General features: G+C 34.1%; 1 protein-coding gene across 1 annotated transcript; it reads right to left on the bottom strand.

Moving 5' to 3' along the window:
- Positions 1-1,158: 1,158 nt before the first annotated feature.
- On the bottom strand, positions 1,159-3,165 carry LOC18448542 (protein LURP-one-related 5). The gene is made up of 2 exons (XM_006858603.4): positions 2,727-3,165; positions 1,159-1,690 (listed from the first exon to the last, which is right to left on the bottom strand). Exons 1-2 carry the CDS (start codon positions 2,976-2,978, stop codon positions 1,313-1,315), a joined length of 630 nt encoding a protein of 209 aa, XP_006858665.1. The 5' UTR covers positions 2,979-3,165; the 3' UTR covers positions 1,159-1,312.
- Between the last annotated feature and the right edge of the window lie 11,351 nt (positions 3,166-14,516).

Raw genomic sequence — 14,516 nt, 5'->3', positions numbered from 1 at the left:
TTCTTGATTTTCTTGATAAATTAATTATTCATTCCTTGCACCAAATCAAAACATACATAATGTTATACTCCAAGGTACCCGAGATAAACATTTGCATAAAACAAAAAAATAAACCTAACAAGAAGATTAGGTTTTCCCTCTTTATTTTCTGTTTTTTTATTGGTTTTCCTCCTGTTGATATTTGTGGTAGTTTTGTCTTCTTTTTTTTTTTTTTCTTTTTTTTTTTTTACTCTTTTGCCTTTTGTTTGCTCTTCAAATTAATTTTGTTTATTTTTCATTTTCAATTTTTAAGAAAAAATCATTTTCCCTTTTGGATTGCTTTTCAAGGTTTTCCAAAATTCTCCTCCCACCCTCCCCCACTCAGCAAGTTGGTTTTTTTTTTCCAGCTGTTTCTGCTCTTTTGGGCATTTATAAATGCTTCTTGTTCATTTGTTTTTTGGCAAATTAGCAGTATTATACTTTCTCTCCTTTTTGAAATATCTGTGGTTATTTTATTCTCACCTATTTCAAGGATCTGTAGGTATTTTAAAAGTTTACTTTGTCTTGTCCTTATATTTGCACTTTTTAACATTCCATGCTTGAGATTGAAATGGGTATTGCACGTGTGCACATGTGTTTAGTCACTCTCCAATAGTCTCAGACTTATTTTGCTTTTTCATTGCGAGTTTGGGATTTGAACTTTCAACTTGACTTAGGATACATATGTAGCTCCAAAGTCCAAACTACTGAAATTTGGGATTGGCTAAACTTGCATTTGAGAATTAGGGATCATTTTTAAAAGAAATTTTAAAGAAAAGAGGTTTCTTCTTGTTATATGGCTGGCATAATTATTCAATCTCCATCAAAGTTTCTTTGATCATTGGAAAATGAGGGAGAAAATTGAGCAAAACCCTCTTCGAAATTCTATTAACTAGAAGAACTTCACTTGGAAAATGATCCTATTTTGTTTGACGCATTCTATGATCCATTGGACTAAGAAAATTATATTCAATTTGATCATCAGTTTCATCACTCATTCATTTGAAATGATGCACTTTGATGGAAGAGAGTGGGACCCACCATTGGGGTCATGACTTGTTTTCATGGTAATTTGATTAATAGTCCTTTTTTATTACTCATTATTCTGTTATCTTTTTCTTAATCTATCAACTCCACAAATAAAGAACATTCCGTAAATATAGAACATTCTCACTTGTCAATATATATACATACATCACCTGTACTTCTAACACAATAAGGCAAGCAATATGACTCTGCTGGTTGGATAAATTTTTCCAGCGTTCAATAGGTCGGAGGAGCAATTTTATTATGATCAATAGCACAAGACCGGGGTATAAGGCTTCCTACTAATTCGGTCCAAGACCACAACGAAGGCCATGAGTAGAGCATGGTCATGGCCTGGATGGACCACCATAGAGAATACATCATCAGTTAACATGACATTAGACCTTGACATCTTCCTACTTATCTTGGCTACCAATTCACCAGTGGCTGTTTTTATGGTGCAATTTCTCTTCCGGAAACACCCCTCTATTTGAAACTTGGGCACCTGAGAACCCATGAAAACCTCTGCTTGGTCATTATTTTGGAACACTGAGCATCTCCTTAAAGCGAAAACTGGGTGCTTTTGCGTCTTTTTTGGGCCAGCCTCACCCTCAAAACCTTCCCACCGATCATGTGTGCTCAAAATCTGTTTGATAAATAAATACACAGGTTAATAAATTATGATGTTATTCAAATCAAACATCTCTTCCATTGCATAATTTTTTCAAAAGAAAAATTTAGAAGCTATCATCTTTTTTACCATAGTTTGTTTCCAATTTTTATTGTGTATGTGGCCATGTGTGGGGTTAGATTGATAGACGTTTCTTTCTTTATGTGTTGTGTTTACTATGATGTTGAATAATAGCATTGGCACTTCTTGAAAGAATTTTTTGATGAGGTAGTTTTCAAGAGGTTTCCTAAATTTCTGGTTTTTCTTGGAAAATTCTTGTGCAAATCTTGGGTAAGATGGAACAAAAGGCAAAATTATAGAAATAAATGTTAGAAAATACAGACTTATAAAAATAAATAGCAAACTTTTATCTTTTTTGGAAGCTTTTTTCTGTTTGGAGTAAGGAAAATTCAGTTAATAAAAATAATTATCCTTTTAAATGGTAAGATATAAGCTTTGTGATAAACGTCTTTCTTTTCTTATACTTTCCCTAACTTATATTTTTTGAGTATACAAATTATTATTTTCTTTGGAGTTGTGTTTAAATTTAGACATATATATATATATATATATATATAAGAGAGAGAGAGAGAGAGAGTATGTGGAGCGGGGATGTTCCTAGGTTGAGATATTGAAGCTCATGCATGTGTGCCGGAGATATGACTTGATTTGGTTTCAATGGAATCTTATAACTACGATTCAAATGAAAGACTTTCTGTAGGAACTTCAGAAATTTAGAGAGAGGTTCCCACTTCTGGTATACAGTTGGAACTATAGAAACTTAGAGGGATGATCCTGCTGTTCATATTTAGGCATAGTTTCTTGTATGGTTTGCATGTTTTGAAAGAGAAGGATGGCCCTATTGTTCATATATGTGCATAATTTCTTGTATGGTTTGTATGCTTTGAGAGAGAGAGAGAGAGAGAGAGAGAGAGAGAGAGAGAGCTTGTAGTTTCAGAGGGAAGATACTTCTGTGTGTATCCAGGGATAAAAACCATCTGTTTTAACTAACCTTAGGACGTAGAGTTAGTAGCGCAGTTCCGGCACCGTCCATGAGCACAAGGCCACTCGTTAGGCCCTGACTGCTCCTTGTATAGTTATCAACTCTGAAAGCCATGTTACCATGACAATCGAAAACTGTGAAACCATCTGTACCATGGAGTGCCATGCTCGACTTCTTCCAAACTGTTAGCATGGCAGGAGGACCCATGCCTTGCCCAGCACTAAGATTACACTTATCCGCTTCTGGGTAAACCCTGGACATTTTCTCTAGAAAAAAGACAAAAAGAAGAGTGAAAGTGATGGAGATTTTGGGTCTCTTAAGCTGAATCTCTGAGGTCTACAGGGATTGGGTCTTATTCTCACTCTAGATAAAATAGAGAACAAGGGAGTGGAAATTTTGGGTCGGTTAGCTAAAGCTCTGATCACTAAGGGACTTTTCTCTTAGTCTCTCTCTCTCTAGGAAGAAGGAACGAGGAGGAGAACAAGGGAGATAACTATGTCTCCTAACTGAATTACTGGGCACTGAGGGAGCTGGACTCTTATATAGAGAGGGACTGATGATAAAAGGTGGGCTTTTTCCTCAGATGTATAATATGTGTGTGAGCAGTTTGTTAAGTTTATCTGATGCTTTGTTTATGCGTGTCTACGTGGGTTGCGCTTTTGTGCTGGCTCCCTTGAAGATATTTCTGTTAAGATACTTTATATTGTCAGCTTCGTTATCAATGGGGGGTAAAATAGTCATTTGGAACCTAGGACCAGCTTTGTGAGGAAGGCCAGCATCAGTTCTTTGAAGATAAGGGGCTGTTTAGGCATTTAGAAATATAAGGACTTGGGGTATTTTGGCCATTTCACCCTTCCAACATGTGTGTATTAGCCATCTTTTGTAGCACATGGGAGATGGAATGGGATGGGTGAATGGTTTGTCAATTTTTTTAGGTAGTAAGTTGGGTACGCATTTTGAAGAAAGTGGGTGTTTAAGCACCTATAGTGAGCAAGCTATACACTTACTCTCTGGGGCAAAAGATACTTAATAGGCTTTCCTTGGTCCGAAATTTTGGGATCCACTTTAAGATTATCATATAAGTATTTTGAAAACAAAAAGAGGATCTCGAATCCTTAAAACGCTTTAAATCTGATCGTCTAAAAATTGGATGGCCTCTATTCAATCCTTAAAAATTACTCTTTGGACAGATATACAGCGAATAATAATTTTGTTTTTTGGTCTAGGTTGATCTCTAGGATAAGAAGGTTGCATCCCCAAAACTTGGGTCACTAAAAAATATATTTGTAGCTATAACTTTACGCGAGGGAGGAAATGTATTCCCAAATGAGTATATAATCATTTAGCATTTAGTATCAGTATCTTTTGTTAAGTCACATGGGATTTGAATAGCGTCTTATCCATGCCTTGTTGCTTATAGAGAATAAAGTTAACCCCAAGGGGTTACCATATTGACATTGTTATGCAGGTGCACCTAGTTTAAATATCTAAAAATCAGATGCCATCTTAACCTCCATAAGAATTAGAAACCATTTCATTAGTGTTTAATGTAGTGTATGCTATACTTAGAGCAGTGTGGGAAAACGAGGACTTTGGTCAGGACTAACTACGGTCCCGAATCAGGTATGACAGACTCAGCTGACGCTGTCTGAAAAATCGGCTGATTCTGTACAAAAATATAATAAAAACATCCAGAACTGGCCAGATTGGCTGGTTCTAGGTTGGGCAGGGTACCAAGCCCAAATGACTAAGATGAGACCATGTGGACTGGCCCTAGTTTTGCTACTCTGATTTATGGTATATTGAGCCATATGAAATTGAAACAAAGGCCAAAGCAGAAATGCCATACTCTGATTGAATATGGTGAAAGTGGGAGCATTTTGGTCAATTTACGAAACAGGGATGCGTTACGAGGAGAAAACGATTGGTATAGGGGCATTTTGGTCATTTCAAGAAGGGCAGTTTTGATGTGGGGTGTTCAAATTCTGAAGTTGGGGGATAAGGTAAGGAGGGCCAGTCAGCTCAAGGGTTAAGAATGGCCTTCCCAATACTTGGCCTTTTTAGAAGCCTAGAGTTTTGGCCTTTGTGTCATTGCCTTCTTAGAAAGGCACAAAGTATAGCTTTTTGAACGGTGGTTATGACTTCTTTTTCTTGTTTTTCTTTTTCTTTCTTTTGTATCATTGTTTTGGGTGGGTACGGTAGGGTTTGGAACCCAAACTAGCCCTTTATGCCCTAGAGATAAAGAGAGAGAGAGCTGATATTCTAAAAAGTGAGATCTCTATTCCATTTCCTCATAGCTTAAATATGAAACATTAACCATATGACAGCTTTAGCCCTACTATTTAGAGAACTTAAAGTATGCGACTTGATCCTTGGATGATGTGGCCACACATATTTCTTTTTCTCCAGAAGGAAATATTCTCCTATTCTTGTCCTTGTGCAACACTTTTTGACCAAAAAGTCCTTGCCTCCTATTCAAAGCTTGAGCTAGAGAGGCAGGGGAGATTAAACCCAATCTCCTTTACTCCAAGTAGGATTAAGAGAGGGATTGGAGGAAAGGAGATTGGGATTAATCTCCTTTATATACATCTCAGAAAAGAAACACAATACAAGTTTCCTTTATTATGTTTATGAACTAATGTGCCTTCTTGTTTCTTAATTTGAACAAGCGATGTTAAACACCTTAGAAAATTGATACTTGGTCTGGTGCTTGGAGCATCAATTGCATGGAGCATCATTTACAAGGGAGTGACAGTTTTGGTTGTCACAAGAAAACGATTACACAAGTAATTTGTGTCCTACACGTTTGTCGACTTTATGAATTGCATTTGTTTTTTTTACAATAGTTTATGGATCGCATTTCCTTGTGAGTTTTGTTTGTTAACCATTTATTGGCTTATCCCTTTGTTTAAAGATATCATTTTTATTGTTTGTTGCATTGTTTTATGTGGTATGGGCATCACCCACTTCTCAGTTATCAGTGGGAACTGAGGTTGCATTCACAAAAGGGCTTTGATACCTACTTTCCAATGCTATATATCAATAGAATAATAATTGGTTGTGGCTTTGAAAGCAATTTCTTGCATGGGAAACGACATTTGTTTTTTTTCTCTCTCTCTATCTCTAGATCTCACTCTTCCACACATCTGTTAACCTTTTTCTCTCCCTCTCCCCCTTCTCTCTCTTCCACAAACACATCTGTTGACTTCTCTCTCCCTCTCCCCCATCTCTTCCAGACATATGTTTGTTAACCTCTCTCCCTCTCCTTACTCTTCCACACCACGTTTGTCAACCTCTCTCTCCGCACACATACACACTAACCGTGCACACATCTACTGACCCCATCCGTCTCTGCACACATGCATACGCACACTCTTGTCAATTTTTTTTTTATTTAAGATTTGATATAATGGAATTCAAGATGTCATATTATGATACCCAATCATCTTGATCATTTATATCTTTAGCCTATTCCTTGCATATTTTCATTAAACCCTCCCTCTCACAACACAAGTACACGTGCAGACAACCACACATACATTTGTTAAGCCCCATCTGTCCCACACACGTTTGTTATCCTCCCTCTCTTTTGAACTCTCTCTCTCCATGTCTCTCGCTCATTTGAACTCTTTCTCTCTCTCTATCTCTATCTCTCTTGGAAGGGACATGGAGGGATGAACGTGCAGGTCGATGTCACCAAAACATTATCAAAAAAGAAAGCACTTAGTGGATGCAAAAGTTTGAGGGACTTCTCACTAGCATATGTTTCAAGTTAATTAGCATAAAGTAAACCGACTAAGATTACAAAATTAAAGCACAAGACAGACAAGTGCACAGTTTTGACTTATAACTTGAGATCAGACGTCAATGCACACCACAACATTAGACTTAAAAAGTGGGTTTCACTTTTTCTGAATATTTTATGAGTTCTTAACTCAAATTGCCTTTTTTTTTTTTTTTTTTTTTTTTTTGTTCGAAGAGGACTTGGAGGCTGTTCATCCAAATCTGTCTCTCTCACTTATGTCAACGGGGCAATATAGGTTACGAAAAGAATGTGGAAAAGTATATAAGGAAATTGTTTCATTCGGGCTGGACCGTATGTGGTAAAGCATTCATTTTAAAGATGATGAGTAGGTGTTCCATCTAAAAATAATGGAAACTGACGGTCCAAATGTTTTTTTACTAGAATTATTATTTTTAGTTTTAAAAATTTACTTATTTTTCATATTCATGATATCCATGTTAGAGATTACATGTCCTTAAAAATTAAGGTCACAAAACAATCTCAAAAATAGATTTATTAGTAGGCCCATATTTCTATATATGCGGGATTGGCCACACAAAAACCTGCTCCCATATATAAAGATACCATTTACTTTAGGATGAAGTTTCTATAAGATCTAGATTTTATGAAAATAAAATAAAATAAAGCCTCATCTTAAATCCTCGTTTGGAAAGCATTTTAGATGATAAGAATCTCTATGATAGCTCCAAAATCAATTTCCAACACCGGTTATAAAATTTGAAACTACAAAAATGTACAAATCTTGTGGATCTTTAAACACTTATTTTAGGGTGAAATGGACTATCTAGATAATTTGTTATAATATATATTGTTTCTTAAGTTTGAAATCCTAATTTTTTTTCATAATCATAATATTCGATCCGATTGATGTAAAGGTTTTTCCATGCTTGAATTGCAATTTTAGATGAGTTATGAGGTGAGGATTTATTTATTTTGATGGGATTGCAGCCCTATCAAACTATTTTCCTTTACTTTAAATAAAAGATATTACAATTTTTATTGTCTGTTATTTTTCAAATTGAGTACTAATGAGTGTGTTATTGGCTAGACTCCAAGTTAAAAAAAAATCTCATACTTTGTGACATATCCAAGTCATCCCATTTGATATCTAATGGCTAGGAGCACTTGTAACCTTCTTAGAGCAAAGATAAATGGTCTCCTATCATACAAAACTCAAAAAATATTTGCACTGTCATTAAACAAATTATATATTTGATTTAAATTGCAAATCTAAATCACCGTAAACATAAATTTTCAAGTTAAAAAATAATTTAGTTTTAACTCATTCTAAATCAAATTAACATATATTAAAAATTGAACTAAAAAAGAAAAAAAAGAAAGAAAAAGGAAATCAAAATTTTCATATTTTAATTTCATTTAATAGGGGAACTTAGATCCAAAGACTTTTCTAAAATGATCAAAAAAATGATTTCTTGAGAGAAAATAGATAATAAACTTGTGTTTTAAAAAACGGTGAGTCGACATGGAATAGCTTGGGTCAACTCGGGAATCGGTCATCCTATACCGGCTTTCACAAAATATAGGAAAACAACTGTTTTAAGAGCCGAAACGGCGTTTTTCAAGAAAAACACGGCGAGCCGTTACAGTAACACAGTGAGTCGTCACATGTTTACGCTTCAATCTGCGTCGATATCTGGAATGAGATCTGCTCAAATTTTAGTAAAAATCGAGTTACATTTGTGAAAAATAGAGAAAGTGGGATCCATTGAATTATGAGCTCAGAAAAATCTCAGATCTATATAACTATGGTCTCTTCTGAGTCCATTGGCTGCATTAGCTCCAAATTCGTATTTTGACTAAAAAACACTTCTAAATTTAATTAAAAGTATAATAAATTAATTTTCAAAAAAAATAAAATAAAACAGATAATTAAAAGAAGAAAAACAAATTAAATTAAGTAAAAAAATAAGTACTTACCTCTAAGGATTCGAAACTTGGAGTTTCAAGTTTGGATCAGACTACTCTTTTTATTTGTGCCATCATCTCTTTTTTTTGGATGTCTTATGCTTGTTGGAATTGGTAGATCTGAGGTTCTTTGACCTAGATCTAAGGTTCCTAAAACATGATGTCTTATGCTTATTAGAATTTGCAGATTAGAGATTCTTTAACCTAGATCTAGCTTTTTAAGGTAGGGAAAAAAATTAAGAATTTTAGGTAGGGTCTATCTAGGTTTTTCTGAGGGTTTAGGAGGGACTTTCTTTAGTTTTTTTCAGGTTTTTGGGGCTTCTAATATTAAATCAGAATTTTTGGATTTTCTAGGATTTTTTAAAAAAAATTTAAGAATTTTCTAGAAGTTTTTCCTATTTTTGGGTTAATTTCCTAATTTCCATAATTTCTAAGGGATTTTTTTATCTTTTTTTTTGGGTTTTTTTATTTTGTTGGATTATTTTTTTATTTATCTTGATCTTTTGACTTTATCTATTACCTAATAAAGAAAACGAGTTTACTGCATCATCAGGCCACGTCTACGCCTGCTGGAGCGTGGCACGGCTCGGCCGTGGCCCGACACTTGGGTATCACAGGGACTAAATTGTCATTTGCGGAAGGCGATTCTTTAATAGTTGAAAAGCTCTTGGGTCTACTTTGACTTGGGATAGATTTTCGACATTCTTGAGGCAATTATATCATGTAATTATATATTTATCTAAGTTGCCTATAGTTTATTAGGTTATTGTGGTCTTTTGGGCTATGAATCGAAGGTTTAAGAATTCACTCCCCCGGAATTTCGAGGGGGTGTTTACACTAATGTAAAAACGGGCATGCTACAATAAAACCTGAGTTTTGCCCTTTTTTCACCAATAAATCTGATATGTAAAAATCCATCGTTTTTTTACCAATAATGGAGTGGAATAATTTTTAAGGTTCATAAAACATCGATTGGGATTGAATCAAATCCAAAAAAATGCATTGTTGTGAAATCTTTTATTGAAATTTGGGGTATTTTGAGCAGATTAGAGTTTTCTATCAAATCATGATTTTGGTGGCCATTCTTCATCGATTTTATCCATTGTTTTTGCTGGATGATCTTGGTAATATTGGCTTTCATCAAATCAGGTACCATGATTTGTTATTTTGTAATTTTTTAATGAATTTTTTTTTTGAGCCATATTCATTGTTTTTTTTTTTAGAGGGTTTGATTTTCCTCAAAACCGTGAAACATAGGGTCATTCTTCATCAATTTTTTTTTTTTCCTGAATGATCGTATTAAGACCAGCATCCACCAAAATCATGTGACATGATTTGTTATTTTATGTTATTTTTAACGATTTTTTTTTTTGGAGGGGGGAGGGGGGAGTGGTTTCTGCGCATCAACACTTGTAAGGTTGATTGTTGGATGTATGCAACTTTGCCTTATATATTGTCTGATTGTACGAAATCTTATTGTTCTTGTTTGATTGTGTAATGCATGCAACGTTTGCTCAGTTGATTGTGGAAATCAACTTCTTCGAGGAAAAAAGAAACGCACACCTCTACAAATTCTTAAGATAAAAACATTTTCTAAAACGTTATTGAAATAAATGTCTCAATTCCAAAAATCTTAAAATAAAGCCTTTTCTAAATGTTGGGTTCAGGGAATTTTTCCGCTAGTTATTCCCTTATATTGTATCTCATAAGAAATAAAATTTCAGGAAATTTATGCAAATAATAAAAGAAAATTCAGCAAATTTTGTTCTGAACTTCTCAATATGTTGTCCTTTGCTAAAGAATGTATTTTGCTTAATTTTACATGCTCGAATTTCAAAGCTTCAACAGGGGCCTTTTCAATCCTAATTACTTTTTTTAATAATTTTAATGTGGCTGAGTTTTCTGTAGCCTTTTTGAAGCACATAGCATATTTTGTATTTTATTTTTATTTTTTTTGTGACATTGGGTGTTTGTCTGCGTATGTTATATATATATTAGCAAAAATATCTTCCTCCGAGATTTCTTGCTAACCAATGAACGAATAGTTTTGCGAAATTTTATCTCTCAAAGATGCAATTTAATGATTGTAATGCCACAAATTATAGTTTTAGTAAAATTCTATCTCTAATGAGCGAATAGTTTCAGTGAAAATTTATCTCAATGCTTATATTCTTCTAAATTCAATACCGAAACCCAACAACAAGATTTTAGAGGTAAGTAAGACAATATAGGTGAGTATGAAAGATAGACAAGCTTTAAGGATTTTGAAGTAGGAGTGCAACAAAATACTAGCACTCATGGATTTGGGTATAGTCAAGTGACCACTAATTTGGATGATTTGTTTTTAGATTAAATCAATGAATTGCCATGTGAATTCTATGAATGGTAATAGCGTCACCAAAGTAAATAACAATATCGTCTTTCATTTTGGTCTTAGGTCATATTTTATTGTGTAGTTTATTGCAGTCCATGTAAGATTACATACTTCATCCATGATAACTCTCGGTTTTTTCTTTTGCTTGATGTAAATTTAATAGTTAACAGTAGTTCATATTGGGAAAAAACATCTCAATATTCGTATATTGATGCAAAAAAATGAAAGTTAATAATGTAGTACCCCTTTTCTTATTTGTTTCCCAATAAACAATAGTTATAATGATTTTTAATATTCTTTTGGATTTTTTTAAGGCCGGATCCGACCTATCTGGCCGTTTCACTGATCCTCACCGGTTTTTGGGATGTCCGATCTGAGATACCAATCCGTTTTTTAAATTATTGTCATAAACAAATGCAAATTAACAAAAATGACGAAAGGATGAAAAAAAAGTTGGAAAAAAAAAAAACCAAGTACTATGTTAGGGATTTTTCACTTTTGATTAAAAAACTTTATGACCATTATGCGGAACAATTTGGGTCAAAAACAAAATTTGGTGAAAAAAGAACTAAAAAACCTTCTTTTTTTTTGGTGTATAGAAAGGCTAACCCTTGAATCGTTAAAGAAATCAAGATGGTCTTTGAACGAATCTTGTCTTGATAAGTGATTCCCGATCTAAATCAATTTTTTTGAAGGACCCAGTTTTCGTGTGGGCGGGCCTGCACATGCTCTCTATGTATATTGCACCGTCCACATTAGTAGGAAAGTAGCGTGCAACAATCCTAGGTGGTCTAAGGCCTTAACCTTCCATATTTTCATCACATAAGGATTTTGGGGTGTATTGGTTCGGTACGTAATATTTGGTATGACCCAGGTTCAAATTCTAGGAAAGAGCTACCTATGGAAAGAGAGTTACCTAAATAAAAATAAGAGTAAGAGCCGCCATAGCGTGAGAGCCGCCAAGGACATCGATCCTAGGAAAGGGCTACCTGTTGAAAGAGCTACCTAAACAGAGTGAGAGCCGTCGAGGATGTCGATTGCAGAGCGTGGTGGTATGTAACAATACTAGGTGGTTTAAGGGTCTAATTTTCCGCGTTTCTATCACCCAAGGGTTTTGGGGCGATTTGTTAGGTACCTAACATTTGGGGCGTATTAGCTAGGTACCTAACATAGAGACTGCAAGGACATGACCTAGATGCGGCCTTGCCAACATAAAATACCTAACATAGAGACTGCACGGACCCAACCTAGATGTGGCCCTGCCACCATAAAACAATTTACCTTTTTAAGAACATGGCTATATATATAGGGTTATGTTAGGATGCTCGTACTATGGAGTATTTTATAATTGTACTCAAGAAATTCTGAACATTTATATACCCTTGTTTGTACATGGATCGTTTTTTTAATAAGAGTATTTTTTTTCATTAGGAAGGGTTTGACATTATCCATATAAAGTGTGACATCACTCACATGGAGATAGGGTGCTTGCTATATAACTTGCAACCCATGCGGCTTCTTATCACCATGCTCGGCTCATGCTTCGACCCCGCTTCGCCTACACGCTTGGCCTTAGTATAGTATAGATGAGGCACAAGGCTTTTCCTATACTAAATATGTTTTTTGCCTATGCCTATCATTAGTACCTCCTCGATCATATCAACAACTTGCTTGTGGCGCTTGCTCACTCGCTTGGTCGCATTTATCTATTTGCTGCAGATAAGTACTCCCGATCACTCTTTGATCTACGTTCATCCCATACGTTCGCACAGCCTAGATGGGAAAAAAGCCTTTTGAGAGTCTAGAAGCAAATAACATTTAAGGCTCTATGTAGGTGATGTCACATTTCTCCTAATGACCACAAAATCCCAACTAAAAACATATTGTATTTTAACACAAGGGTATATATGTTTCCAAAATTTGTTGAGTACAAATATGTTAAGGTGATCACACTATATAGTATTTTATAATTGTACTCAACAAATTTTGAACTTTTATATACCCTTGTTTTGTAATACAATATTCTTTTAGTTAGGGAATCTTAGGTCATTAGGAGAGATATGATATCATCCACATGGGGTGTGATATTATTCATATAGAGTACACCTAGTCGGTGATTTTATACCTCATGTGGATGAGGATTATGTAAGGGTACTTACATTTTATAATTGTACTCAACTAATTTTGAACATTTATATACCCTTATTTTGTAATTCAATATTTTTTTAATAAAGGTATTTTTGGTCATTAGGAATGATGTGACATCATCTATATAAAAAATGACATCGGTATATAAATGTTCAAAATTTATTGAGTACAATTATAAAATGATCCATAATATGAATACCCTAAAATAACCCCATATCATAACCCTGTAACATATTACCTATAATCAAAAGGAATTCCCCCTTATTATTGTCTATTCTACCCATTCAATTCTCAATTCATTTCATTATTATCCTTTAATTACTTTTTAAAATTTCACACTCCTACAATTTCCTAAAAAAATCTGTCTACAATTTTATAATGTTGTCAAGAGTTGTCTCTTTTTACAGTTTCCTAAAATTTCTCTAAGTGGTTTAACAAATATCTCTTCGTAAGAGTTCCCACACTTCTAAGGTTTTCCAAAAAATGTATCTGTCTCTCTACGGTTTCATAAATATTGCCAAGGGGTGTCTCTCTCTATGGTTTTCTAAAACCTCACATCTAAGGTTTCCTAAAAAAATCTCTCTCTCGGTTCATAAATATTGCAAAGGGGTATCTCTCTCTATGGTTTTCTAAAACCTCACATTTAAGGTTTCCTAAAAAAATCTCTCTCTACAGTTTCATAAATGTTGTTAAGGGCTATGTTTCACAAATATCTCCCTTTAAAAATCTCTTACAAGTGTCTTTTGTATTGTCTATTTTGCCTATTCAATTCTCATTTCATTTCATGATTATTTTTTAATTATTGGACCTGCTTTCTATGCGGCCAAGCCCGCATATGTAGAAATGGAGGTATATTAAATAAAAACTATTGAATAAAATCATTAACATTGATACAAGGAGGTAGCATTTATCAAAACATGATTTAATTTGTGCATCAACCTCAATTCGACCATTCAAACATGATTTTTGATACTATGCATGGAGTCTACTTGTTTTCGTAGCTTTAGTACAATTAATGCTAAATTAAATATTGCGATTTATATAACATGCCCGACTTAAACAATTAAAGTAAGATGCATTTATAAATTTTACATAAGATCCAATTTTGGTACCAAAAATTTTAAGCCGACATGAAAAACTATCCTCACCTTTAATTATGAAATTTGAAACCTTAAAAATAATTTAAAACAAATATGTCTACAAATAATTCAAATTCTAAAAAATAAAGCCCTAAAAATAATTTGGAACAAATATATCTACGAAAACTTCAAATTCTAAAAAATTAGTCCAGATGATATAAGTCTAAATGACATGTTACAAGAAGCAGCAATTTCAAGACTTGAAATCATTTTTTTAAATTCATATTCATACTATATCCACGCATCTCAAGGTACAAATGATCGATTGAAAGGGTTTTCCATCATCAAAACAACCTTTGTGATGGGTTTTCAATATAAACTTTTCTGTAAATTAAGAGTGCATAATATATCCCCATGGGAGCACGCTATATATCTACTCCCTAATTCCATATCGACTGCAAATGATA

The sequence above is a fragment of the Amborella trichopoda genome, chromosome 6 (assembly GCF_054954075.1).
Source record: "Amborella trichopoda isolate Santa Cruz 75 chromosome 6, AtrichopodaSantaCruz75HAP2 v2.0, whole genome shotgun sequence".
Taxonomy (NCBI): Eukaryota; Viridiplantae; Streptophyta; class Magnoliopsida; order Amborellales; family Amborellaceae; genus Amborella; species Amborella trichopoda.
The sequence above is the reverse complement of the archived record's forward strand: the minus strand, read 5'-3'. Positions and strand labels throughout refer to the sequence as shown.

What these genes read in the sequence shown, in the direction of transcription:
- LOC18448542 (XM_006858603.4), bottom strand. Translation starts at nt 2,978, where the DNA reads ATGTCCAGGGTTTACCCAGAAGCGGATAAGTGTAATCTTAGTGCTGGG. An exon ending in TACTAACTCTACGTCCTAAG is followed by an intron (nt 1,691 to 2,726) that starts GTTAGTTAAAAC and finishes TTTATCAAACAG; the next exon opens with ATTTTGAGCACACATGATCG.